This window comes from Rattus norvegicus, chromosome 1, assembly GCF_036323735.1.
Source record: "Rattus norvegicus strain BN/NHsdMcwi chromosome 1, GRCr8, whole genome shotgun sequence".
In the NCBI taxonomy this organism is placed as follows: Eukaryota; Metazoa; Chordata; class Mammalia; order Rodentia; family Muridae; genus Rattus; species Rattus norvegicus.
This window is the reverse complement of record NC_086019.1, coordinates 182,638,053-182,662,375: the sequence shown is the minus strand read 5'-3', so window position 1 is coordinate 182,662,375 and position 24,323 is coordinate 182,638,053. Positions and strand designations below refer to the sequence as shown.

General features: G+C 45.2%; 1 protein-coding gene and 1 pseudogene across 14 annotated transcripts in view; one reads left to right on the top strand and one right to left on the bottom strand.

The window, feature by feature from the left end:
* The window catches only part of Iqck (IQ motif containing K), a 117,648-nt gene that overhangs the window by 85,950 nt on the left and 7,375 nt on the right, over positions 1-24,323 (bottom strand). For 7 of the 14 annotated variants that reach the window (XR_010064577.1, XR_010064593.1, XR_005499407.2 and 4 more), the window contains exons 2-4: positions 13,866-13,939; positions 10,135-10,264; positions 8,771-8,868 (exon numbers count right to left, since the gene is read on the bottom strand). Coding sequence is in view for 11 of the 14 variants with exons in the window: in NM_001401714.1 (NP_001388643.1) it covers positions 8,771-8,868; positions 10,135-10,264; positions 13,866-13,939 (302 nt within the window). In the remaining 3 variants the exon portion in view is untranslated. Of the gene's footprint in view, positions 1-8,770; positions 8,869-10,134; positions 10,265-13,276; positions 13,718-13,865; positions 13,940-24,323 lie in introns of those variants that run through there. The other 7 variants (XM_006230149.5, XM_063283355.1, XM_063283313.1 and 4 more) reach the window with 4 other exon arrangements.
* On the top strand, positions 12,727-12,839 carry LOC120100373 (small nucleolar RNA SNORA44; annotated as a pseudogene).

Below are 24,323 nucleotides of genomic sequence, written 5' to 3'. Positions count from 1 at the left end.
CTGCTTGCTGCTCAGTGAAGCTTCTGTGCCCAGTGACGGGATGAGGGGACAGCTGGGTGGAAAAGGCAAATCAGAATAGCAGGCATTCCACTTGAAGATGACAAATGTGGAGGCAGAAATAATGGTATTTTTAAACCTTCGAAAATAGTCCAGCCAAAGATCACATAACCAGGGCAGGGAGAAATGGAGACAGTCGTACTTAATTACTTGAGAAATCCTAAAGCAGAAAAAGTGAACATCGATTCATCTGCCTTGGACATATGTGGCTCTCAAAACACCTGAGCATCCTGGGAGAAGGGCAAGAAGCTAACATTCCTTGATACCCATGAGAACTACTAAGGACATGGTATTATTGGCATACTTCCTCCTAGTCACAGGATGCTCAGGGGTGTGTGTGTGTGTGTGTGCGTGTGTGTGTGTGTGTGTGTGTGTGCGTGCGTGTGTGCGTGCATGCACGCTCGCGCACCAGATGTATGTATGCATGCACGCTCGTGCGCCACATGTATGCACGCATGCAGGTGCCCAAAGAGGACAGAAGAGAGCATCGGATCCCCTGGAGCTGGAGTTACAGACAGTTGTGAGCTACCTGACATTGGTGCTGAGATCTGAACTCATGTCCCTCTGCAAGAACAAGTGCTCTTGACTGCTGTGCCAGCTCTCCATCCTCAAATTCAGATTATTTAAGATCATACACAAATAGATGGTCTAATGAGATTCTGGGCTTGCCTTCGACATTGATCCGTTCTTGCAGATAAACTACTCTTAAGAGCCCATATTTTCTGAGTGGTGGCAGCACACACTTTTAATTCCAGCACTCAGAAGGCAGAGACAGGCAAATCTCTGAAGCCAGCCTCATTGACAAGAGTGAGTTCCAGGACAGTCAGGGCTACATAGAGAAACCCTGTCTTATAACAACTCTCAATTCTCCCCTCTACCTCCAGCTCCTAGTCCAGATACTGGTATTGACATCTGATGTTTCGAGAGTTTCTATTTACTCTGCCACAGCTCATCAGCTGAGTGTTAAAGATGAAATACAAGTTGGCACAGGCCTGCCTCGTTAACCTCTAATACACATAGAAACACCTTGCATTCTTTGAAAGTGGTTCATCATTGCCTGGAGCTGAAAACTGGTGTTTGCCCCTTAGTTTCAAAGTTATTAATGAAACATTAGATAGGCAGCCTTCAATATAAAATCTTAATTACAGCTCTTTTAGATGGTTTCATACCCTCTAAAGTGTGTAACTTAGACAAACAGCAGCAGAGTGAACAAGAGGCTGTGAGCACAGCTGCCCTCGGTCCTGAAAGAGTTCCAGCCTCTGCTCCACTCTTGGCTGTTCCTCTCCAGTTAACCTTGTGAAAAACGTCAGACACACAAGACAGAGGTTAGAACAACTTTTCCATCACTCTCCACAAGGCACAGAGTTTACTAGTGTCTGTGGCTTTCAGGCTAGGTCCAGGTCCTAGGAGGTTACTCTGTATCAATAGTGCCAGGGCTCCATGGTCCCCTTGTATGTGTGTGCCTGCATGTGCATCTATGTGTGGTAGATCCAGGCTTGCACCTGCTTGTGCAGCTGTGTGTGGTAGATGCCAGGCTTCAACTTGCCTGTGCAGCTGTGTGTGATATATGCCAGGCTTGCAACTGCTTGTGCATCTGTATGTGATATATACCAGGCTTGCACCTGCCCATGCAGCTGTCTGTAGTATATACCAGGCTTGCACCTGCCTGTACATCCATGTGTGATATATACCAGGTTTGCACCTGCCTGTGCATCTGTGTGTGGTAGATCCAGGCTTGCACCTGCCTGTGCATCTGTGTGTGGTAGATCCAGGCTTTGCACCTGTCTGTGCATCTGTGCGTGGTAGATCCAGGCTTGCACCTGCCTGTGCATCTGTGTGTGGTAGATCCAGGCTTGCACCTGTCTGTGCATCTATGTGTGGTAGATCCAGGCTTGCACCTGTCTGTGCATCTATGTGTGGTAGATCCAGGCTTGCACCTGCCTGTGCATCTGTGTGTGGTAGATCCAGGCTTGCACTTGCCTGTGCATCTGTGTGTGGTAGATCCAGGCTTGCACTTGCCTGTGCATCTGTGTGTGGTAGATCCAGGCTTGCACCTGCCTGTGCATCTGTGTGTGGTATATACCAGGCTTGCACCTGCCTGTGCATCTGTGTGTGGTATATACCAGGCTTGCACCTGCCTGTGCATCTGTGTGTGGTATATACCAGGCTTGCATCTGCCTGTGCATCTGTGTGTGGTATATGCCGGCATTGAACTCAGGCACTTGCATAATAAGCACTCTTATTCACTGAGCCATGTCGCCAGTCCCACCTGCAGATGTGCTGTATAAGTTTGCAGTCTAAGACTCCATTGTGGGCATTTTGTTGTTTTATCATATCCCATTCTGTGTTCAATTTAATAAAAGGCTATGGTACACTTAATCTACTCCAACCAGAAGCAGGATATGAAACAGCGCAGGACCAGGGAGATGGCTCAGTGGGTAAAACGCTTGCTGCACACATGAGAACCTAAGATCAGCTCCCCAGGACACACGTGGCTGGGCACAGTGGTGCATGTGTTTACCCTTATCACTGGGGGACTCAGTGGCCAGTCAGTCTAGCTCAGGGAGAGGGATGGGGGGGAGAGGGAGGGAGGGGAAGAGAGAGGTAGGGGGTGTTGTTGGGGAGGATTCTGGAAAGGTGACAGAGAGGCCATCTGACTTCTCATTCAGCAGTAAGAGTACAGGAAGAACAGCAGCCTGGGAGAGAGCTCCACGCCCCAGGCACCCCAGCCTCACCCTCACTCCACCCAGCGGTACCTGGCATCTGTTTAACACCACAGAGAGGGAAGGACAGATCCTAGAGAGAACACAAGTAAGTAGTGAGTGGAAGCCATTGAGCCAGTGAGCAGAAAGAATCCAAACAGCTTAGCCTTCATCTCCTAAGGCCAGTAGCCATCTGTCTCCCTGAAAACAGTGGTGAGGGGAAGTGTCAGCATTTCCAGGAGCTGTGCTGAGTGCAGCCTTCATTCTGTCTACCAGGAGAGACAGGAGCCCACGCTTGGGCTCACCTAAGGTGTCCTCTGTCACTCAATAGCTAGGTGAACCCAGGTAAAAATGAATCTGAGTTCTCAGACCTTCCTCCGAGAGGGGTGGGAAGAAAGGGGCTTAGTTTAGAAAGTTCTTCACAGGGTGGAATTAGCTGATAAATGCCAAGCACTTTGGTCAGTACTGATGGGCTGCCAACAAGGAGTCAAGGCAAGGACAGTGCCTCTCACTTCCTCATTGCTTCTCCTCCTTCGATTTTATCTGTTTGAGGTGCATATATGCATGTCTGGGGGGCAGGGTGGAAGTGTGAAGACAGCTTCAGGTGCCATTCCTCCACAAGTGGCTGCCATCTTGTTTTTTGAGACAGGGCCTCTCACTGGGGCCTGGGGCTTACCTATTGGCAAGGCAGATTGCTAGACAAGGGCATGCCAGGATTTTACATAGGCGCTGGGGATTGAACACAGGTCTTCAAGTTTACACAGAGGACATTTTTTTGGCTGAGCCACCTCGGCCGTCTCTCTATTTCCAGTGGCTACTATAGCAGCGAGCAAAACAAAGGGGGAGAGTCTTCCCTGCTGTAATACTGGATTCGCTGTCACACATCTCTGTCCTTTTTGATTTACAGTCTACCTCAGCAAAGCTGCACGCTAATGAAAACACTGTTCACTGCGGCCTGCCTGGGTGTGGAGTAGCAAGGTAGGGGAAAGCATTGAACTGCCTCAGTTTGAAAGCACAAGGTCCATGTGGCAAAACTCAGTGTTTCCTACAACGCAATGAGGAGACGACCCACTGCACATTATGTGGGTGGAAGAGACCACACTCCTGCCTCCCTTCTATGCCGAAGGAGCACAGATGATAGCTTAGGAGGAAGCCCAGCACTGGGGTTTGGCTTTGCTGAGCATCTGTGCAAGCTGAGAGCCAGAGTAGAACCGCCAGGATCCAGCTTGATGAAGACAGAAGCTTCTAGCGCTCGATGAGGTATTGATTGACAGATATGAAGGAGACCCTCTTTTCTTCCCCATGAAGTTATCCAATAAACCTAATTTATTGCCATTATAGAGCTGGTTCTCCCTGCCCCCATCCCTCCTTGGACTAGGAGCCAGTGCTAAGTCACACCAGGAACCTGGCACAAGAGGGAGGTCACATCTAAGATGTATTTGTTGTACAGGACACTAAGTTAATATGGAGTTAGTATTTATTGAGATCTCTGCAGGTTCAGGTCTGCACTGAACACTGTACGGCTGCCTTGTTTCATCATCATCAGAATCCCCTTGGCCAGCACTGTGACTGTCCTCACTTCACAGCATGGAAACTGTGGTGACTCAGAAGATGAAAGCCACCAGTTTCCCAGAGGTTCACTTCAAGGCCTATGAGGCAGAGCAGCCCCGCAGCCATGTTTCCCAGAGGTTCACTTCAAGGCCTTTGAGGCAGAGCAGCCCAGCAGCCATGGTGCTTTTCCCACTTTGGTGCTGGGGTTTGAACCCCAGAGCCTTGTACATGCACAGCAAGAGCTGTGCTACTGAGCTGGGTACTCTTGGCCCTTTTTTTTTTTTTCTTTTTTGAGACATCTTCATCCCAAACTTATGAGACCAGCCCCTGCCTTGTCCTAAGAAGCTGAGGCAGCAGATGTGAAGCACCACACCTATTAGAGGCAGACTTCAAAATTATGGAACCATGACACCAGAGACTTGCTCTTCACCAAGGCCAGATTTACTGACTCTTAATTACTGTTAGGGGATCAGGCTGGACCATTTGCTGGCCACTGAGCTTTCTCCCACTCCTGACTGAAACTCGAAAACAAATATCTTGCTCCCTCGCCTGTCTAGGACTTCTCTCTGGGAAATAAGTCCAACAGAATGGCCTTCTGAAAAGTGTTGGCCAGGGACATGGTAACAACTGTGCATCTTTGACATCCAACTGTGTTATGTGCACTCATGGAGGACCAACTCTGTGCTCACCATAGGCTGGGTAGGGTATTACTAAACATTGACAAGTATAAAACCAAGACAGGGAATCTGTCCTCAGGACACTTAAAATAGCTGGGGAGGCAGGCATGTGTAAAATTAAATGTATGTGGTTAAGAATGTCTTAATTAAAGCTCTCTGAATTTACCATAGAATGAGGAACAGATGGGTACCCTGAGATCTGAGCCGAGATCAGTTCCTCTCCTTTGGCCTCCAGAGAACTGGGAGCCTGGGAGATGATCCTGCAGCTGAGTCTAGAAAACAAGTAGTGCTTAAATATGCAGAAGAGATGAGCACAAGGAGTGATTTCTAAATAAGGAGGAGCAAATGCACAGAGACCCTGTAGCAGGGAGGCTGGTACTGGGTGGGGATAATTGCCTAGGAAAGAGAGCCAGAGATGGAGGAAGGGGAGAAAGGAAGGGGAGTGGAGAAGGCCTTGAGAGCCAGGCTGGGGGCTCTTGGCTTCGTCATGTGGATGTGCCATTGTTAAGTGATATGGTAGCCCATGTGTTCAAGGAGGCCCCTGTGATGGTGCTATTGGGAGAACAGGATCTAATGGGAAGTCGGGTCACTGGGTGTGTCATCAAAAGGGACTGTGGAACTCCAACACCTTCTCTCTGCTCTCTAACTTGTGATGTGAGTGGCTTCACTCTGCCATCTGCTGCCACTATTGTGTGCTGCCTGGCACCAATCAACAGTGAGCTGATCATGCAGGGGAACTGCCAACACTGAGCTAAAACTAGCTCACCTGGGCTGGAGAGATGGCTCAGCGGTTAAGAGCACTGACTGCTCTTCCAGAGGTCCTGAGTTCAATTCCCAGCAACCACATGGTGGCTCCCAACCACCTGTAATGGGCTCTGATGCTCTCTTCTGGTGTGTCTGAAGACAGCTACAGTGTACTCATATATAATGAATAAATAAATCTTAAAAAAAAAAAAAACTAGCTCACCTTTCCTCTCTACTAGCTGATTATCTCAGGTATTTCACTACAGTGACAGAAAGCTGAGGCACTATGCCATGCCAACTCCTACCAGAAGGGTAGGGAAACCACTCTGTTGGTAGAGCACAGCCTAGCATGCATAAAACTCTGGCTTTGATCCCCAGCAATGCTTACAATCAGACATGGCAGCATACATGTGTGGTCCCAGCACTCAGGAGGTAGAAGCAGGAAGATCCAAGGTCATCCTTGGCCACAGGGTAAATGGAGCCAGCTCGGCCTACAAGAGGCCCTGCCTCAAGAAACAAAACAAAGTGGAAACCAAACAAACCCACAAATAGGGCCGATGACTTTTAAGTTATTGTTCCTTCAAGTGAAGACACAATTGCCATGGAGAGCCTGCCAGGAAGAACATTATGTCTGTCAACTCCAAGGGGTGAGTAACTGGGGGAGTCAGCATAGGAGCAAGTCACAGTAAGGAGGCAAGGGGACAAGGGTAACATCGAGGTCACACTAAACAAAAAGTCAAACATTGTATCAAGCACATGGAAACTATCTCCACAGCATAGAGAAGTGACACTGAAGGAGGACCAGTTTGTCTCAGAAAGTGACCCTCTGAGGGCAGAAGGCCAACCATGTGGGGTGATGCCATTCATTGACTATGATTACATTTACAGACAGACTGCAGGCTTCATCAACTGCCTACTGTCACGGTCCCATTTTAAGTCAATTCATCTGAACTGGATTGGTTCTGCCACTCGCCTTGAGCATACTGTGAGCTCTGTATCCTTTCCTTTCGCATCCACAGGACATAGACAACACTGACTCCAAGAAACTCCTGGGGCTGACGTGAGCGCTGAAATAAAGGACGATGAGGCTCTTAGTGAGGAGTCTGGTGCAGAGCAAGCGCTCGACCAACAGTTGGTGTTGCTACTCATTTATCCTCCTGTGGGTGCTGTGGACCTCTGTCCTCCAAGCACAGTGGCCACTGCCATCTCCATGGGAGCAGCTGAAACCACCCACAGGGCATACTCAAGGTCGGGCTTGTTGTTTCTTCACAGAAGGAGGGGCTGGGGAGGGTTATTAGACCCTCACCAAAGATTCCAGCCACTCCTTCGGGTACCTTCCCCTCCCAAGCTGCAGGTGCTAAAATATAGTGTGTCATGTCTAAATAGCTATGGGGAAGTTGCCATCCATACTGGGGTGACACATTGCAATAATGTGACTACTTTGGGGTCACCCACGCTCCTGTTAGTAACTCCTTATCCATATTCTGTAAGTAAACTCAGTAAACATTGGTTGGCCAAGCTGGACTCTACTGAAATCATTACATTGGATGATCATTGGTTCCCTATCTAGGGTAGCAGAGTGTTTGTGTTGCCCTAGGGAAAGTTCACAAAATAGTGGGGGACATTCAAAAGTCTAGATTTCAAAATTGTGGAAAACAGTCCTCCAGTGAGAAGCGGAGACGAGGAGCCCTGAGGTGCTCTGTGCAGGCTCTGACAGGATCAGTCAGTGGACTTAAGTCACTCCAGCACAGAAATAAGTATGTTTACTGAGCACCTGATGTATATCAGACCTTTCCCAGAGAAGTTAGCACAGAGGCTGGAAGTAATGGCATAGAGTTTTCATCAGTTGAGGAGCTGAGGCAGGAAGATAAAGAGTTAAAGATAAGGACTTTGAAGATGGCCTGGAGTACATAAGATCCTGTTTACAAACCAACCAGCAAATAACAAAACAAAACAACAACAACAAACTATAACGACCTGCTCTAAAACCTCCAAACCTAAACCAACATTAGCAAAAAAGTTAGCAAAAAATGGAGGAAGGAGAGGCCAGAAGAGCAGGATCAATCCAGAGGCAATTAAGAAGTAAGCATAATGTACTACTAGCTGTAACTGTCACTTGACACAACCGAGAATCACCTCAAATCAGTCTTAATAAAGAATTATCTACACCAGATTGGGCAGTGGGCATGTCTGTGAAAGACTGCCTTCCTTCACTGTTAATTGATGTAGGAAGACTCAGTCCACTGTGGGCAACACCATTCCCTAATCAGGAGCTCCTCAACAGTTTGAGAGAGGAGAAAGCTAGCTGGAAGCAAGTGGTCCTGGATGCATTGGTTTCTCTCTGCTGTGGGTATGGTAAGAAAAGAACTGCTTCAAGGTCCTGTATTGTGATTCCTCTGCTGTGATAAACTTTTTCCTCCCCTAAGCTACATTTCTTGTAAGGGTTTTGTCACAGCAACAGAAATGAAAGTAGGACACAAAGTGTTAAATAGCACTCACAACAAACAGGAACAGAAGAACTAAGACCTGCTTGATGCCAAATTGCCCAGGAAAAGGGTAGGCAAGAGGGTCAACTGGGAGAAAACCTCTCAGGGGCCCAGGTGGCCAGAGTTAGCAGGGTATGTGCATTTACATAGTACTAGATGAGTACTATATACAGAGTATAGTGCATTTACATAGGACTAGATGAGTACTATATACAGAGTATAGTGCATTTACATAGGACTAGATGAGTACTATATACAGAGTATAGTGCATTTACATAGGACTAGGTGCTGTGGCAGGGCAGGAGGCAGGAGACAAATGGCCCATACTCGGGCTTCCTTGTCAAAGGGGTCATTTTTGAGAATAGTAACCCGGGTTGGGGATTTAGCTCAGCGGTAGAGCGCTTGCCTAGCAAGTGCAAGGCCCTGGGTTCGATCCCCAGCTCCGAAAAAAAAAAAAAGAGAGAGAATAGTAACCCAATGATCATGGGCTGCCATCAGACTGAAATGAATGGGCAAGAATTCAAAAATGTGAACATCGCACCAAACCACTGACCTCAAAACATTTTTCTCTTTTTGCTTGGTGAAGCAAGTTGGCCATTCCGGGGAGCAGAACTGGAAAGATAAACATTTCCAGATAATCTCTGGGAGAACCTGAAACAAGAATATTCCCACTGAAAACCTAAAACCACCTAGGTTCATCTGATAAAGACATTTATTGCTTAACGGAAAGAAAGGGAGGAGGAAGGGGGAGGGAGAGAGGGAGGGACAAAAGGAAGGAGATTGAGGGAAAGAGAGGAAAAGGGACAGGAAGGAAGAGGGAGGGAAGAGGGAGAGAGAGGGGGAGATGATCTCGATGTTGACTCCATCTGGGCTGGGGCTGCAGAATCTCAGGTGGCAGAGCACTTGCCTAGCATTTGGAAAGCCTTGACTGCAATCTCCAGCAGCCAATAAACTGGGTATGAAAGTGCAGACCTACAGTCATAGCACTCAGTTCAAAAGTTCCAGGCAAGCCTTAGCTATACAGAAAGCTCCAGGCGAGACAGGAGACCCTGACTGAAAAAAAAAAATACCATCGACTTCATAGCACGGTCTTGTCACCATCTTTCTCAGGTTGCTGAGTGGGATTGGATTACTAAGAGACTAAACATGTCCTCGTGAGCCTGTGGAGTCTGGCAAGGACATGGGCCAGGTCCTACTCTGTCCTACCTGGTCAAGTCCACCAGCTGGCTACAGCACCAAGGTACAGCACAGAGGCCAGTGTCTGCAGGAAACGTGAGCATGAGAGTGTGACAGGAACCGAGGCTAGAGAGGAGCTGGGATGGGGAGGATGGCAGATGGGCCTTGCAGCCACATTAACAGTGGCAGTGCCTGACCAGGGCCCAGAGCAGCGGTCACAAAACAAACAAGGGAAAGAGCAGAGGGGAAGCCTGATATGCGAGACTTAGGTATCTGCAGGCTGGCCCTGGATACCCAGCAGCAGGACACTCTCTTCCACTCTGAACATTTCTTTACCCCTCCTGCCTCTAGCCTTGTTTTTAATAAAGAATCAGAGTGCTTGCTAGCATTCTCTCTGCTACACGTTAACCTTGGAAAGGAGTCAGCAATTCTACAACATTCCTCTTAGAAATGAGGATTATGGGAGAGACAGTTTAGCTTGGGACCTGAGTTCAACCCTCAGAACCAAAGCCAGGTGTGGTGGTGTGGGCCAGTAATTCTAGTGCTGGGGAGGGGAGTCTGTGGGGCTCCCTGGCCATCCAGCTTAGCCCATTTCAGGAGCTTCAAGCCTGTCTCAAAAGACAAAACAAGGATTACAGCACAGACTGCTATGTGGTCTCCCTGACGTGTCTGACCACCCCAGCCTTTGAATACACATATTCACCCCAAACTGCAGAAGATGAGGACTGCCGCCTTACTTACAGGTCTTGGGCTCGACTGTTTCTGCCTTCTTGGGAGGACAGGGCACAGGAGGCGTCACTGGGAACTGCTGCACTGGGAGATAGTGCTCCATGTTGAAGCCATGCGGAACCAGTTCCTCCAAGGGTGTGACCTGTAGGTGGTGGGTTAGGGCAGTAAGTTCCAAAACAGCTCTGATAATTGGAATTTTCTTTTCTTTATAATTTTAAGATTCAACTTTTTTATTTGGGGCAGGGAGCGTAGACACATGCCATAGCACACATGTGGAGGTCAGAGGACATGCAGAACTTGGTTCTGTACTTCCACCATTTGATTCAGGGTGTTAGACTGAGCAGCAAGCACCTTTACCCATAGAGCCATCTAACCAGTTCTTGGTTTTCTACCACCACCACCACCATCATCATCATCATCATCATCATCATCATCATCGCTTTTTTTTTTTTTGGTTCTTTTTTTTTTCCCGGAGCTGGGGACCGAACCCAGGGCCTTGCGCTCCAACCACTGAGCTAAATCCCCAACCCCCATTATTGCTTTTTTGAAACAGGGTTTTCTCTGTGTAACCCTGGCTATCCTAAAATTTGATTTGTAGACCAGGGTGGCCTTGAACTCAGAAATCAACCTGCCTCTGCTTCCCAAGTGCTAAGATTAAGTCATGTGTCACCATGCCTGACTTTCTTTTATAATCTTACTAGGGAATAAACTTCTGTGTCAAATGGACAAGTTAGAGAACATTCTACATACAAACGTTCATTTCCCTTTCCTCTTGGGATACTTTCAAATGAGGGGAAGGGGTTGAGGATCTAGCTCAGTCGTAGAGAACTTGCCTCATAAGCATAAGACCATGAGTTTGTCCTAAGGTCTTAGGGGGAAAAAGACAAAATTAAATATAGTGAAGTTAGAAACTCTTAGTGGGGTTAGGGTACTGCAGGAAGACCATCTGTGGGAGAGACATTGGCCAACAGACCAGGAAAAAACAGACAAACAAACAAACAAACAGGAGGCTGGGGAGTGGTTACAGCTCTTGTTCTGCAAGTATAAAGTGCAGAATTCAGAACACATGTCAATGCCAGGTGGCTATGGCAGCCCACCTGCAACTCCAGCCTCTGAAGGAGGAGACAGAATCCCCAGGGCTCGTGGGCTAGCAAGGCTGCATCAGTGAGCTCTGGGTTCCATTGAGAGACCCTCCTCAATGAAAAATTTGCAAGAATGATAGGAAGGTGATCCCTGACATCAACCTCAGGCTTCCACATAATGTGTACCCCACACATGTACCCAGATATAAACAGTGATGAAACCAGTGTGGACGATCAAGAGAGAAAATGAAGGAAGCCACCGAAGGAAGCAGTCCTAGAGGGCACAGGGCCTTCTTCCCAGAATTCCAAAGGGCTGGGCGTTACAGGGATAAGAGGGAGAAAGGCAATGCCGCTGAGAAGGCCAAGTGAAAAATGGCTGTGGCCCATGTTTCCCCATGGGCTGTTGTCCCTTGTTAACGTTCCAGAAGCTTCCCTTCACACAAGCATGTCCTCTTGGCTCCCCAACCTCCCTAACGGCTCTTCTGTAAACAGATAAAACAAAGGTTGGCAAGGAGAATTCCCGTGGACACCTTAACACTCACTTCTGATTAAGTGAACACTACTGCCCAACACCAAGATAGGGACCCTGCTCCTGGCCACAGGACTTCTGAAGAAGTCTTCCAGAGGCAACCACTCGCATGAGTACCCAGACAGTGTTTGTTTGTTTGTTTGTTTGTTTGTTTGTTTGTTTTGATTCTTGGAAGAGATTCATCCAGAAAACAAAGCCATTTGCACAGCAGTACAAGGAGAGCATGCCAGGTAAGATGGTTACTTTTAGATGCTAATTTAAAATTTAGAATGAACTAAAACACTCTCCTAGAACTATATTCCCTTTTTTTATACCTGGCTTAGACACTGAGAATCCCTGTTCCAGGTGTCTGACCTATGGCCCTTTCAGTCTTGGACCCTTGCATTTGGACCGAGAGCTGCACCACCAGCATCCCTGTTTCTGATGACTTCAGCCCAGGAGTAAGCGACACTACTGGCTGGCTTTCTGGTTCTCCAGCTCACAGACTGCTGTGGGATATGCAGCTTTAGTAATATATGTGAGGTGACTCACTAATGACCTTCTTGTCATCTATGATTAATTAACTATCATCTATCTATTACCTTATCATCTATCTATCTACTCATCTACCCAATCATCTCCTATTGGTTCTGATGCTCTGTACAGAAAAATACTCCCAGCCTCCCATTTAAAGTTGTATACAACTGAAGCTCTCTATATAGATCCAGAAAAATCAACGGCATGAAAACCAAAGATTAAGAATTATAGCCTTTGATGGGCATGGTGCTACACACCTGTAATCCTAGCACCTAGAAGGCAGAGGAAGGAGGACCACCACAAGACCTTGTCTCAAAACAAAGTAAACTAAACAAAAAAAGGCAAGTAAGAGTTAGGCATGATGGTGCACACCTAGCACTAGCATTCTGGAGGCTGAGGCAGGAGAATCAAGAGTTTAAGGTCATATGGAGTTCCAGGCCAGTCTGGTCCCATCTATATAGTGAAACCCTGTCTAACAAACAAAAACTAAAACTAATAAATAGAACAATCTGCATGCCAGAGTAATGGAGAGACTTTGACAGCCCAGGTTATCACAGTGCCTGCTGTTGCCACTCAGCTCTCCTATATGTTTTTCCACTGGAGTTATGAGCTGTCTGTCCTTCTGTCCTGTGGTATTCACAACAAACTTTCCTTTTGCAGTGTGCACTTGGGCGGTTCTTGGAAGAGTGAGGAGACAGCCTGTCAGCCTCTGCTCATTAACCTAAGGACCATGTGACCAGTGAGGTGGCCATCTTGTGATTTGGTCTGCATTATTTGTTGGAAAAATGCCACAAGAAGATCACACTGGGATTTAGAAGTTTCTGGCTAATACTTAGCCAGGTAGCCTTTTGTGGCCAGATTGGTCTACAAAGAGAAACAGCATTTTGGAAAAGTAAAACACCTTTGTAACCTAACATGCAATTGGTTCAATAAAGACTTCAAATTTCAAAATAAATAAATAAATAAATCAATAGAACAATCCCTAGAAAAGTAGTTCCTTTTCAGGAAAGAGAATGACAATTAGCACCTGCAGAGAAATCTGTATAAGAATTGCATCCACAAAGCAAGAGCAGGATGTTAGCAAAAAGGAACAGTCATAGAACAAGAAAGAGTTTTAAACACAAGAATCTTCCAAAGGCTACTACAACGATGACGATTGCTCAGAATCTACAGAAGTCAGCTTGAGTTCCATCCATGTGACCTTGCTCAAGTCCCTTTACTTCTCAAGGCTAAAAAAAAAAAAAAACTATTAAGGCTGTCAAATGTATGCAATTCTAAGGTATATTTCCAAAGGGACTCCCTTCCTGGTCGCTGGTCCTCTCTCAGCACAGTGAAACCCACTCTATACCTCACTGCCACTACATAGATCTGCTGGGTGAGCCACTGTAAACATTTTTTGTTTTTTACAATGTGAGCTAGTCACAAGAAGCACATGTCCCATGTAATAAAAGCTATCCCTAAGGCTCAGAGTATATACAGGACTTCTTTTTAAGCCAGTGCATTTTCAGGAGAACCACGTCTCAGGTTCTAGCTTCATCTCCCCTCTCTCCCTCCCAAGCCAGGATGGGACTCCTGGGGCTATTGGTGCTGCTCTCTGAGGCCTGGGAAATACTCACGGAGCTCACCGTGACTGCAGCTTCCTGCTTCACTTTATATCCTTCCGGAAAGGTAGGCTGCTCGGCTTCATACTCTAAAGGGAGGAGAGAGTGTTCAGTTCCACACTTCACTGATGTTTGTGACATAATTTCCTTCTTGGAAGAAAACATTCCTAAGCTTTATTTCAGTTGGTAGTTTACAGAAACGAACACAACTGCTCTTTGTAGGTTATTGCTTTTAATTTATTCTCTTTGGCTCAGTACTGGGATGGAACGGAGGGCTCTGTGGGGTAAGTGCTCTCTTGCTGAGCTATGTCCCTAACCCTAGCAGGGTTTTTTTTATTCAAAATGAATAACATGTTTGGTTCCTTGCATGAAAATCAAGGCTTTATGTTGAAGTCCCAGACTCTCCCCCAGACGCTACAACTTCAGACTTTACCCAAACTTTACGGTGACTACATAGACTAAGCAGAAGTCAATGTTAAAGAAGATGACAATCACACATGTGATGGTTTGAACAAGAATGACCCCGTCTTAGGGTTTGTATTCTGTGACTAAGCACCATGACCAAAAAGTAAGTTGGGGAGGAAAGAGTTTATTTAGTTTATACTTCCATATCACTGCTCATCACTGAAGGAAGTCAAGACAGGAACTCAAATCAGGGCAGACCTGGAGGTAGCAGTCAGAGGTGTGTTACTTAGTGACTTGTCCCCCATGGCTTTGTTCAGCTTGCTTTGTTATACAGCCTGGCTCTTATCCCAGGACCACCAGCCCAGGGATGGCACCACCCACAGTGGGCTGGGCTCTCCCCCATCAACCACTAATTAAGAAAATGCCTTACAGCACGATCTTAGGGAGACATCTTTCTCAGATGAGATTCCCTCCTTTGAAATAACTCTAGTTTGTGTGTCTAGTTGACATGAGACTAGTCAGCACAACTGAACCCTTGTCAACTTGACACACAAACATATCACTATTAAGTCACAACTTATTTTTCTTATTCATTCCCAAAATCCCTTTAAAAGTTATCTTTTATAAAGAACCACGGTCTTTATGAACTCAAATACATAAAAATTTCATTCCCTTTAAAACATCCAATCTCTAAAAATCAAAATCTTTTAAAATTTCAATTTTTAGCTCTTGTAAAAATCAAAATTAAATTAAATACTTTCTTCAAGTGGTAAGCACCAGGGCACAGTCATGTTCCAGGATATTCGAACCTGTTTCTAGTTAGGGCATAGCTTAACCCTTAGCACACATGCTTAATCCCTCTGGCTGGAATATAGGCACGTCCTTAGTACTCACATGTAACCCCATACAAGGAAGGTAAAGTTAGTTTGTGAAAGAAGCACCCGTGTTTGAAAGAAATGTCTAATTGAGTGGCAGAAAAAGTGATCAGAGAAAGATTTGACAGACTAGGATAAGCCCAACTCTCACAAGGAGAGAAGGACAAGGAAAGCTACTCAAGGGAGAGACAGACAGCACAGGAGGGAGACAGTATAGAACAGGAATACCGTAGAGCTCATGGAGAGCAGCACAGTAGAGTTGAGAGGGAGAGTGGAGCAGCTGAGAGGGAGGAGGAGGCAGTTTTACCGGGGAGGGGGAGTTTTACAGAGAGAGAGACTGAAGAGAGAACATGCTAGACACAGGTAAAGACAGAATGAGCAAGGGAATGAGGAGGATCCAGAAGATTAGAAAATATTGCTAGACTTAGTTTGAGGCCAAGCAGAGCAATTCAGAGGACAAGAGAAAAGCCAGATTGAATCAGTCATCTCAGAGAGGAATTTGACCCAGGACAGCTGAGAGCTGAGTTGACCAGTCAGCTAGAGCTCAGAAAGAACTAAGAAGAGGTGAACTTATTCATCAGCAAGTCTCAGAAGCTAAAAAACATTCTAGGCCTAGATTAGATTGTATGGAAGCTTAGGAACTTCCAGGACTAGCCCTAGGTTAGCAGACTAAGGTGTTAAACCTTGGGGATGACAATTTCTTCAGAAGAATAAAGCTACTTTTATACATTCACAATCTGAACCAAGCAAAACCAAACTCAAACAGTGTAAATAGCTTAATGTTCTATCATCTGGGATCTACCCACAATCTTCTGGGTTCTTCCAAGGAGCTTGAGTGACTTTTCTAGCTCTGCCCTTTGCAGTACATACAGCTTGTGTTCTAGGCCCCAGCTGGCTCCATTCCCCCACTACTGCTGATCGCACTGGTCATTCTCTGCTACTGGCATCTCCGAAGCACTGGGGTCTTCTGCTATCACTGGTGCTGCACTTTCACCAATAGCCTGCCAAAGGCTCTCCTCATGGTGCAAAGTCTCCACTTCTTTGCATGACCCCTTCAGTCCTGGACCTTCAACCGCCACTGAGGCTGCACCTTCACCAATGGCCTCTCCTAGCTCTGGTAGTGCCCAAGCCTCGGCTACTCTGCATGATACCTTCACAACCAGTACCAGCTGTGTGACTCTCACACTACCAAGTTCAGCAGCCAGTATGAGGTACAACCTTGCTCGCCTCTGGAGCACAGCTTCTTTGTGCTCTCAGGAAACATTTCCTAGAAGATTTCACTTCAGTGATGTTGGTCCCAATCTCCATTCAATCCTCAGCTCCAGCCAACAAGCAAAGCAAAGCAAAGGTTTTGCTTTAGTGATTCTGGTATCGTGTTAATCACAGCAATTCTTTAGCCCCAGTTAACCAGAACAGCAGAATTTTAAATCAAAATAGCAAATGTCCCTGAAAGAGTCTTTTAAGTTCCCTCTAAAACGTTACAAGCCAAGCCTGCAGTACTCTCAGCATTCGTATCTTTGAAGCTCGCGCAGAATATCCTAATGAGAGCTCATTACTCAATGGCTTTTCTGACCCCGAGTTTCAAAAGGCCTTGCACAATCCTCCCCCAAACATGGTCAGGACTGCCACAGCGATACCTCACAATCCTGGCACAACTTGTCACCATGAGCAAAAAGAAGTTGGGGAAGAAAGGGTTTATTTGGCTTACACTTCCATATCACTGTTCATCATTGAAGGAAGTCAGGACAAGAACTCAAACAGGACAGGAATCTGGAAGCAGAAGCTGATGCAGAGGCCATGGAGGAGTGCTGCTTACTGGCTTGCTCCCCGTGGCTGGTTCAGTCTGCTTTCTTATAGAACCCAGGATGGCATCATGTACAATGAGCTGGGCCTTCCCTTATTAATTACTAAGAAAATGTCTTACAGTTGAATCTTATGGAGGCATTTTCTCAATTAAATATACTTCCTTTTGGATAGCTAGTTTGTGTGTCAAGTTGACATAAGACTGTGGGGGCATACCTGCATAAGCTTGTATTTTTGAATGCTTAGTCGCAGTTATTAAAACTGGGAAGGTTGGACTTGCTGGAGAAGGCGTATCATGGGATAGGCTTTGATTTCTAAATCTCACACCAGGCCCAATCTCTCTGAGTCCGATTTGTGTGTAGAATACGCTCTCAGCTACCGCTCCAGTGCCATGCCTGCTGCCAGGCTCCCCATCATGATGGTCACAGATTCACCCTCCGACACTGTAAATAAGGCCCCCAATTAAATGCTTTCTTTTATAAATTGTCTTGGTCATGGTGTCTTTTTCCAGAAATAAAAATAAGATAGCACACATGGAACAGAAATAGACTTGTAGAACATTCCACTCGAATCCTATAGGGCAGTTAGTGACAACCACAGCCGAGGAAAGGACAGAGATGCTGCTTGGCTACAACAGTTGCTTCCCAGAAGGACTGAAGAAAAACAACAACAGAACCTATGGCAAAAGCAATGTTTTCAAGACAATCGCAAGCTCATATTGCAGCAATGAGATAAACTTCGTTTTAGGCAAGGTGGTTCTGACCGAATGACTGCATTCATTAGTTTTTATCACTGTGGTTAAAACACCATGACCAAGGCAACTTGTAGTAGGAGGGGTTTATTTGCCTTATAGTTCCAGTGGGCTAAGATTATGCCATGGCATGGTGGTACAGCAGCTGGAATAGCAGATGAAGAAGCTGAAACCCCACATCCTGAACTTCAAGAACTGAGCAGAGAGAACATATTATAAATGGTATGGGGCTCTGAAACCTCAAGTCCATACTTCCTTCAACAAAGTCACATCTCTTAAGCTTCTCCGACAGCACCATTAATTGGGGATCATGTGTTCAAACAGCTTGCCAGATAGTAGACAATTTCCCAACTTTTTATAAAGCACCTAAGTATCAGCTGGGGAGACAGGTACCCCAGTGCATAGGAGACATACATGTCACAGTGCCTGCCAATGTGGAGGTCAAAGGACAACTTGCTGGAGTCCGCTCTCTCCTTGTACCATACGAGTCTCAGAGATCAAATTCAGGCCATCAATTGGCAACAGTGCTTGGCCCAATCATGAGTCATTTTGATTCCTAATAACTGCTACAGAAATGTTAATTGGTTGGAGCAGTCCCCATGTGTACCACTGGGAGGAGATGAAATCTTTAGGAGGTAAGACCTCTTAAAGCTTGGGAATATTTAGGTCCCTTACTCTGTTGTTTTGTTGTTGTTTGTTTGTTTGTTTGTCTGGGGTTGGGTACTAGGCATGGAACCCCAAGACTCTCACTTGGTAGGCAAGTGCTCTCTCTACCACTGAGCCCCTTTCCAATCATGAGGAGAATAGTTTTGCTTTTCCTATGTGCTCCCACCATGATGTTCTGTGCTACGGGCCTAAGCATCATGACTCTTGGGATTTGAATGAGAACCATCCCTGACAGGTTCACGTATCTGAACTCCTAGCTCCCGGTTGTTGGTGCTGTTTGGGAAGTCTATGGAAACTTTAGGAAGTGCGGCCTTGCTGGAGGAAGGGGCAGGCTTTGAAAGTTCATAACCTTGCTCAACTTTCTGTTCCCGCCCTTGATAAATAAAAAATGATTTCTCTACTCCCTGTTTCTGCCAGCATGCCTTCTCTGCCATCACTACGGACTCTAGCCTTCTGGAACCATAAGCCCAAATAAACCCCTTTCTCCTCTAAGTCGGTTTGAGTCGGTATTCTATCACAGAAACAGAAAAATAAACAATATGATGGCCAATGCATCATGATTTAAAACTTTCAAAATGATGAGGCAAAAGAAATCCTTTCTTTTTGTAAGACCATCACCTCAGATATTACTAGACAGAAAGTTCACTAGTGTACCCTTCCTTTTCCACGTAAATATGTGCTCCGGCATGTTCTTAAGGTGCCTAAATCCAGAGAGCACCAAATACTTCATACATTATACTTTTTCCTATTCCTAATGCCTCTTTGAAGGTTGACCTCATAATTTAGAAATAGGAAGAAACTAACAGCAGTTACAGCAAAGCAGGACACATCTTTATCGGGACACATTATCTAAACCTTTATTTATTTCTGGAGTTGTTCATTAAATAATTTTGGACTACACCTATCAATGGCTAATATAAAACAAAATCAGATAGTGAAAACTCAGATAAAGGGACACTACTATACCACACATTTAGGGGCTCCAAACAATACAGAACCTAGTTAGGCACAGTGGCACACACCTGCAACTGGAGTTAAGGATCAAGAGCTGGAGGCCAGAGGCTAGAAAGATGACTTAGTGGTTAAGAGTGTTGGATGCTTTTGAAAGTTCAACTTGGAACATGCTCATAGCTGTTGAATGGAGTCTCATCTAAGAATGGAGTCATGTAAGATTTCTGAGTGCTTATGAGAAAACTCCAAGAAATCAGGACAAGAATCTTGTGACCTCAGTTTCTTCATAAATTGTTCTTGAATTATGAATTATGTCTATGCCCCTCTCAGGTTTAGCAGATAGGAGTGAGTTTACTTCACATTACTTATTATAACTGACTGTGCCCGGCCCGCAACAGCTCTCTGCTCCCAAACCCCGTGGGAGAGAGACCTCACCACCTGATCAGGTGGGCACTTCTGAGGCTGCAGAGCGGAGGAGACCACCAACACTGCCCACCCCTGCCCACATCCCTGGCCCAAGAGGCAACTGTATAAGGCCTCTGGGCTCCCGTAGGGGAGGGCCCAGGAGCGGCAGGACCCCTGCGCCTGAGACACCGCCGGAACCTGAAGGAAACAGACCGGATAAACAGTTCTCTGCACCCAAATCCCGTGGGAGGGAGAGCTAAACCTTCAGAGAGGCAGACACGCCTGGGAAACCAGAAGAGACTGCACTCTGTGCACATCCAGACGCCAGAGGAAAACACCAAACGTCATCTGGAACCCTGGTGCACGGAGGCTCCCGGAAAGAGCGGCGCCGATCTTCCCTGTTGCTGCCGCTGCGGAGAGGACTTAGGCAGCACCCCACGAGCAAACTTGAGCCTTGGAACCACAGGTAGGACCAACTTTTCCCCTGCAAGAAACCTGCCTGGTGAACTCAAGACACAGGCCCACAGGAACAGTTGAAGACCTGTAGAGAGGAAAAACTACACGCCCGAAAGCAGAACACTCTGACCCCATAACTGGCTGAAAGAAAACAGGAAAACAGGTCTACAGCACTCCTGACACACAGGATTATAGGACAGACTAGCCAGGGTCAGAAATAGCAGAACAAAGTAACACTAGAGATAATCTGATGGCGAGAGGCAAGCGCAGGAACCCAAGCAACAGAAACCAAGACTACATGGCATCATCAGAGCCCAATTATCCCACCAAAGCAAACACGGAATATCCAAACACACCAGAAAAGCAAGAACTAGTTTCAAAATCATATTTGATCATGATACTGGAGGACTTCAAGAAAGACATAAAGAACTCCCTTAGAGAACAAGTAGAAGCCTACAGAGAGGAATCGCAAAAATCCCTGAAAGAATTCCAGGAAAACACAATCAAACAGTTGAAGGAATTAAAAATGGAAATAGAAGCAATCAAGAAAGAACACATGGAAACAACCCTGGACATAGAATATCAAAAGAAAAGACAAGGAGCTGTAGATACAAGCTTCACCAACAGAATACAAGAGATGGAAGAGAGAATCTCGGGAGCAGAAGATTCCATAGAAATCATTGACTCAACTGTCAAAGATAATGTAAAGCAGAAAAAGCTACTGGTCCAAAACATACAGGAAATCCAGGACTCAATGAGAAGATCAAACCTAAGGATAATAGGTATAGAAGAGAGTGAAGACTCCCAGCTCAAAGGACAAGTAAATATCTTCAACAAAATCATAGAAGAAAACTTCCCTAACCTAAAAAAAGAGATACCCATAGGCATACAAGAAGCCTACAGAACTCCAAATAGATTGGACTAGAAAAGAAACACCTCCCATCACATAATTGTCAAAACACCAAACGCACAAAATAAAGAAAGAATATTAAAAGCAGTAAGGGAAAAAGGTCAAGTAACATATAAAGGCAGACCTATCAGAATCACACCAGACTTTTCGCCAGAAACTATGAAGGCCAGAAGATCCTGGACAGATGTCATATAGACCCTAAGAGAACACAAATGCCAGCCCAGGTTACTGTATCCTGCAAAACTCTCAATTAACATAGATGGAGAAACCAAGATATTCCATGACAAAACCAAATTTACACAATATCTTTCTGCAAATCCAGCGCTACAAAGGATAATAAATGGTAAAGCCCAACATAAGGTGGCAAGCTACACCCTAGAAAAAGCAAGAAACTAATTGTCTTGGCAACAAAAAGAGAACAAAAGGACACAAACATAACCTCACATCCAAATATGAATATAACAGGAAGCAATAATCACTATTCCTTAATATCTCTCAACATCAATGGCCTCAACTCCCCAATAAAAAGACATAGATTAACAAACTGGATACGCAATGAGGACCCTGCATTCTGCTGCCTACAGGAAACACACCTCAGAGACAAAGACAGACACTACCTCAGAGTGAAAGGCTGGAAAACAACTTTCCAAGCAAATGGTCAGAAGAAGCAAGCTGGAGTAGCCATTCTAATATCAAATAAAATCAATTTTCAATTAAAAGTCATCAAAAAAGATAAGGAAGGACACTTCATATTCATCAAAGGAAAAATCCACCAAGATGAACTCTCAATCCTCATCTTCGGTTGGTTTATATACAAGTGTGCAATTTCTAGGCTTGAAAGTAAAATGATGCTATCTGGTGCTGGATAGAGGAGCCTTATTTTTTATTATGGCAGCTTGCTATTTTTGTACCATGGTGATTTGGTTGAACACAATAAAGTACAGTAGTAACTGAAAAAAAAAAACTGACTGTTGTTATTTGTTTATACGCCTCTATGGAAAAAGATGTTTCTGCTGAATGTGGCTTGTCTATCATCTATGGCTCGCCTTGTATACTTCACTCATATGACTCCTGTTAACCCTCATAGTATAAACTGTCTGATGCTTTGAATAAAGCTGGCCATTGCATGAGACTTAGTCCCCTCTTTTATTGACTCTATTCTCCCAGGTGCCATGGTCTCTAGAGTGGTAAATAATGACCATCTGTAACTCGAGTTCTCACACCCCTTTCTGGCCTCAGTGGGCATCAGGCACACAAGTTTACAAAATAGGTAGACATATATACAGACAAAACAATGATACTTACAAAATTTTTTTTTTTGGTTCTTTTTTTCGGAGCTGGGGACCGAACCCAGGGCCTTGCGCTTCCTAGGCAAGCGCTCTACCACTGAGCTAAATCCCCAGCCCCTAAAATTTTTAAAAATTAATTTAAAAAAGGGAGTTGGAGGCCAGCCTGGGCTACATAGTGAGACCCTTTCTCAAAAAAATTAAAGCAACACAAATGTATTATTTCACAATTCCCTTGAGTCAGAAGTCTGCATTCCTCATGCAGAAAGCAAAGGATCAGTGGCTGCCATGCTCTTAACTGAGAGTTAAGATTCTTTTTGAAGTTCCCTAGTTATTAACAGAACTCAGTTTCTTATAGTTGTAGGTCTGAAGACCCTGTTATCCTAAGTGTTGGCTGTCAGCTCCTAGAGATGACTCTAGGGCCTTGCTGATACTTCAGTGCTTAAAAGAGATTCAAGGCTTCTCCTTAAAACTGACTTCTGACAAGGACTGACTTGATAGGTCAAACTCACCTATTATAACCCTCCTTTACTCTAAAGCCAACTGATGATGAGCTTCACATCTGGAGTATTCACAGAAACACCTGTACCCACGTTTGAATAATAGAGGAATGTGGCATTAGGTGTGAGAATCTTGGGGACTGTGTTATAAGCCAGGTAGGTAGCTCTGTAGACTCCCTTTCTTCTCTGTTTTGAGAACTATTGAGATCACGTAAAATCTGTTTATTTGGGTTTGAAATACACATTTACACCTTTGTCCAGATACAAAATATACACTTGAGAAAATCTCAAGTAATACAGAAGTCTTAGAAATCACATCTGATCCCACTAAACTCAGATCCAACCAAATCCTCTCAACAAATTTATTATATACATATTTATGACTTTATAATGCACACTGGTTTCCTTTATTTGAATATATACGTACACACACATATATAATCCTGTGTATATGTTATGTATGCATGAATGCATGGACACATGCCATGGTGCACACACAGAGGTCAAAGGACAACCTTGAATGTCAGTCCTCGACTTCCATCTTGTTTGAGACAGGAGCTCTTATTTTATTTTCCTGCAGCATACACCAGGCTCAGGCTGTGAGCTTTCAGGGGTTCTCCTGTCTATGCCTCAATCTCTCAGAAGTGTTATGGTTACAGAAGTCACCATGCCCAGCATCATGTTGATAGTCCATACAGAGTTATGAACTCAGGTCCTCAGGCCTGTGCGGACCTGCTTTCATTGCCTGCTCTCCAGTCTCACCTTTGAATTTTGTAAGTTTACGATCATCTTATTTTATATTTACTTATTTGTGTCTGTGTGCATGTATGTGTATGAGTTTCAAGCATGTGTTTGTGGAGGTCAAAGGACAACTTATGGGAGTTGGTTTCCTCTTTCCACCACCTGGGTCTCAGGCATTGAACTTAGGTCATCAATCTTGGCAGCAAGTGTCCTGCTCACTAAGTCATTTCACATCCCCCAAATTAAACTCCTAGGCTAGCTCAGAGCCATGGGGTTCATCATGACATCTTTGTATACGTACACCACACTTTGTTCCTTCATATCCCTCCCCCAAGGACTACCTTTTCTAACAGTCTGTAAGTTTGGTGAGGGAAGTAATTGGGTTTATTTCTGGAACAGCCACCAAATAATAATTGCTGACCACATGATGGGTAGATAAAACAGAAGTTCCCTTTAAACTCATTCATTAACCCACACCTACTAGTGTAGCTCATTTTGTGCCGGAAGCCATCCCAGGTGTTGAATATTGAGCCCTCCAAAAAGATATGCCACATGTATTTAGCAAGTACATGCCTCTGAGAATTTGGCTTGTTACCAATATTTCCTTCTTTAAAAAAAATTATTTATTATATTTATATGAGGACACCGTAGCTGTCTTCAGACACACCAGAAGAGGGCATCGGATCCCATTACAGATGGTTGTGAGCCACCATGTGGTTGCTGG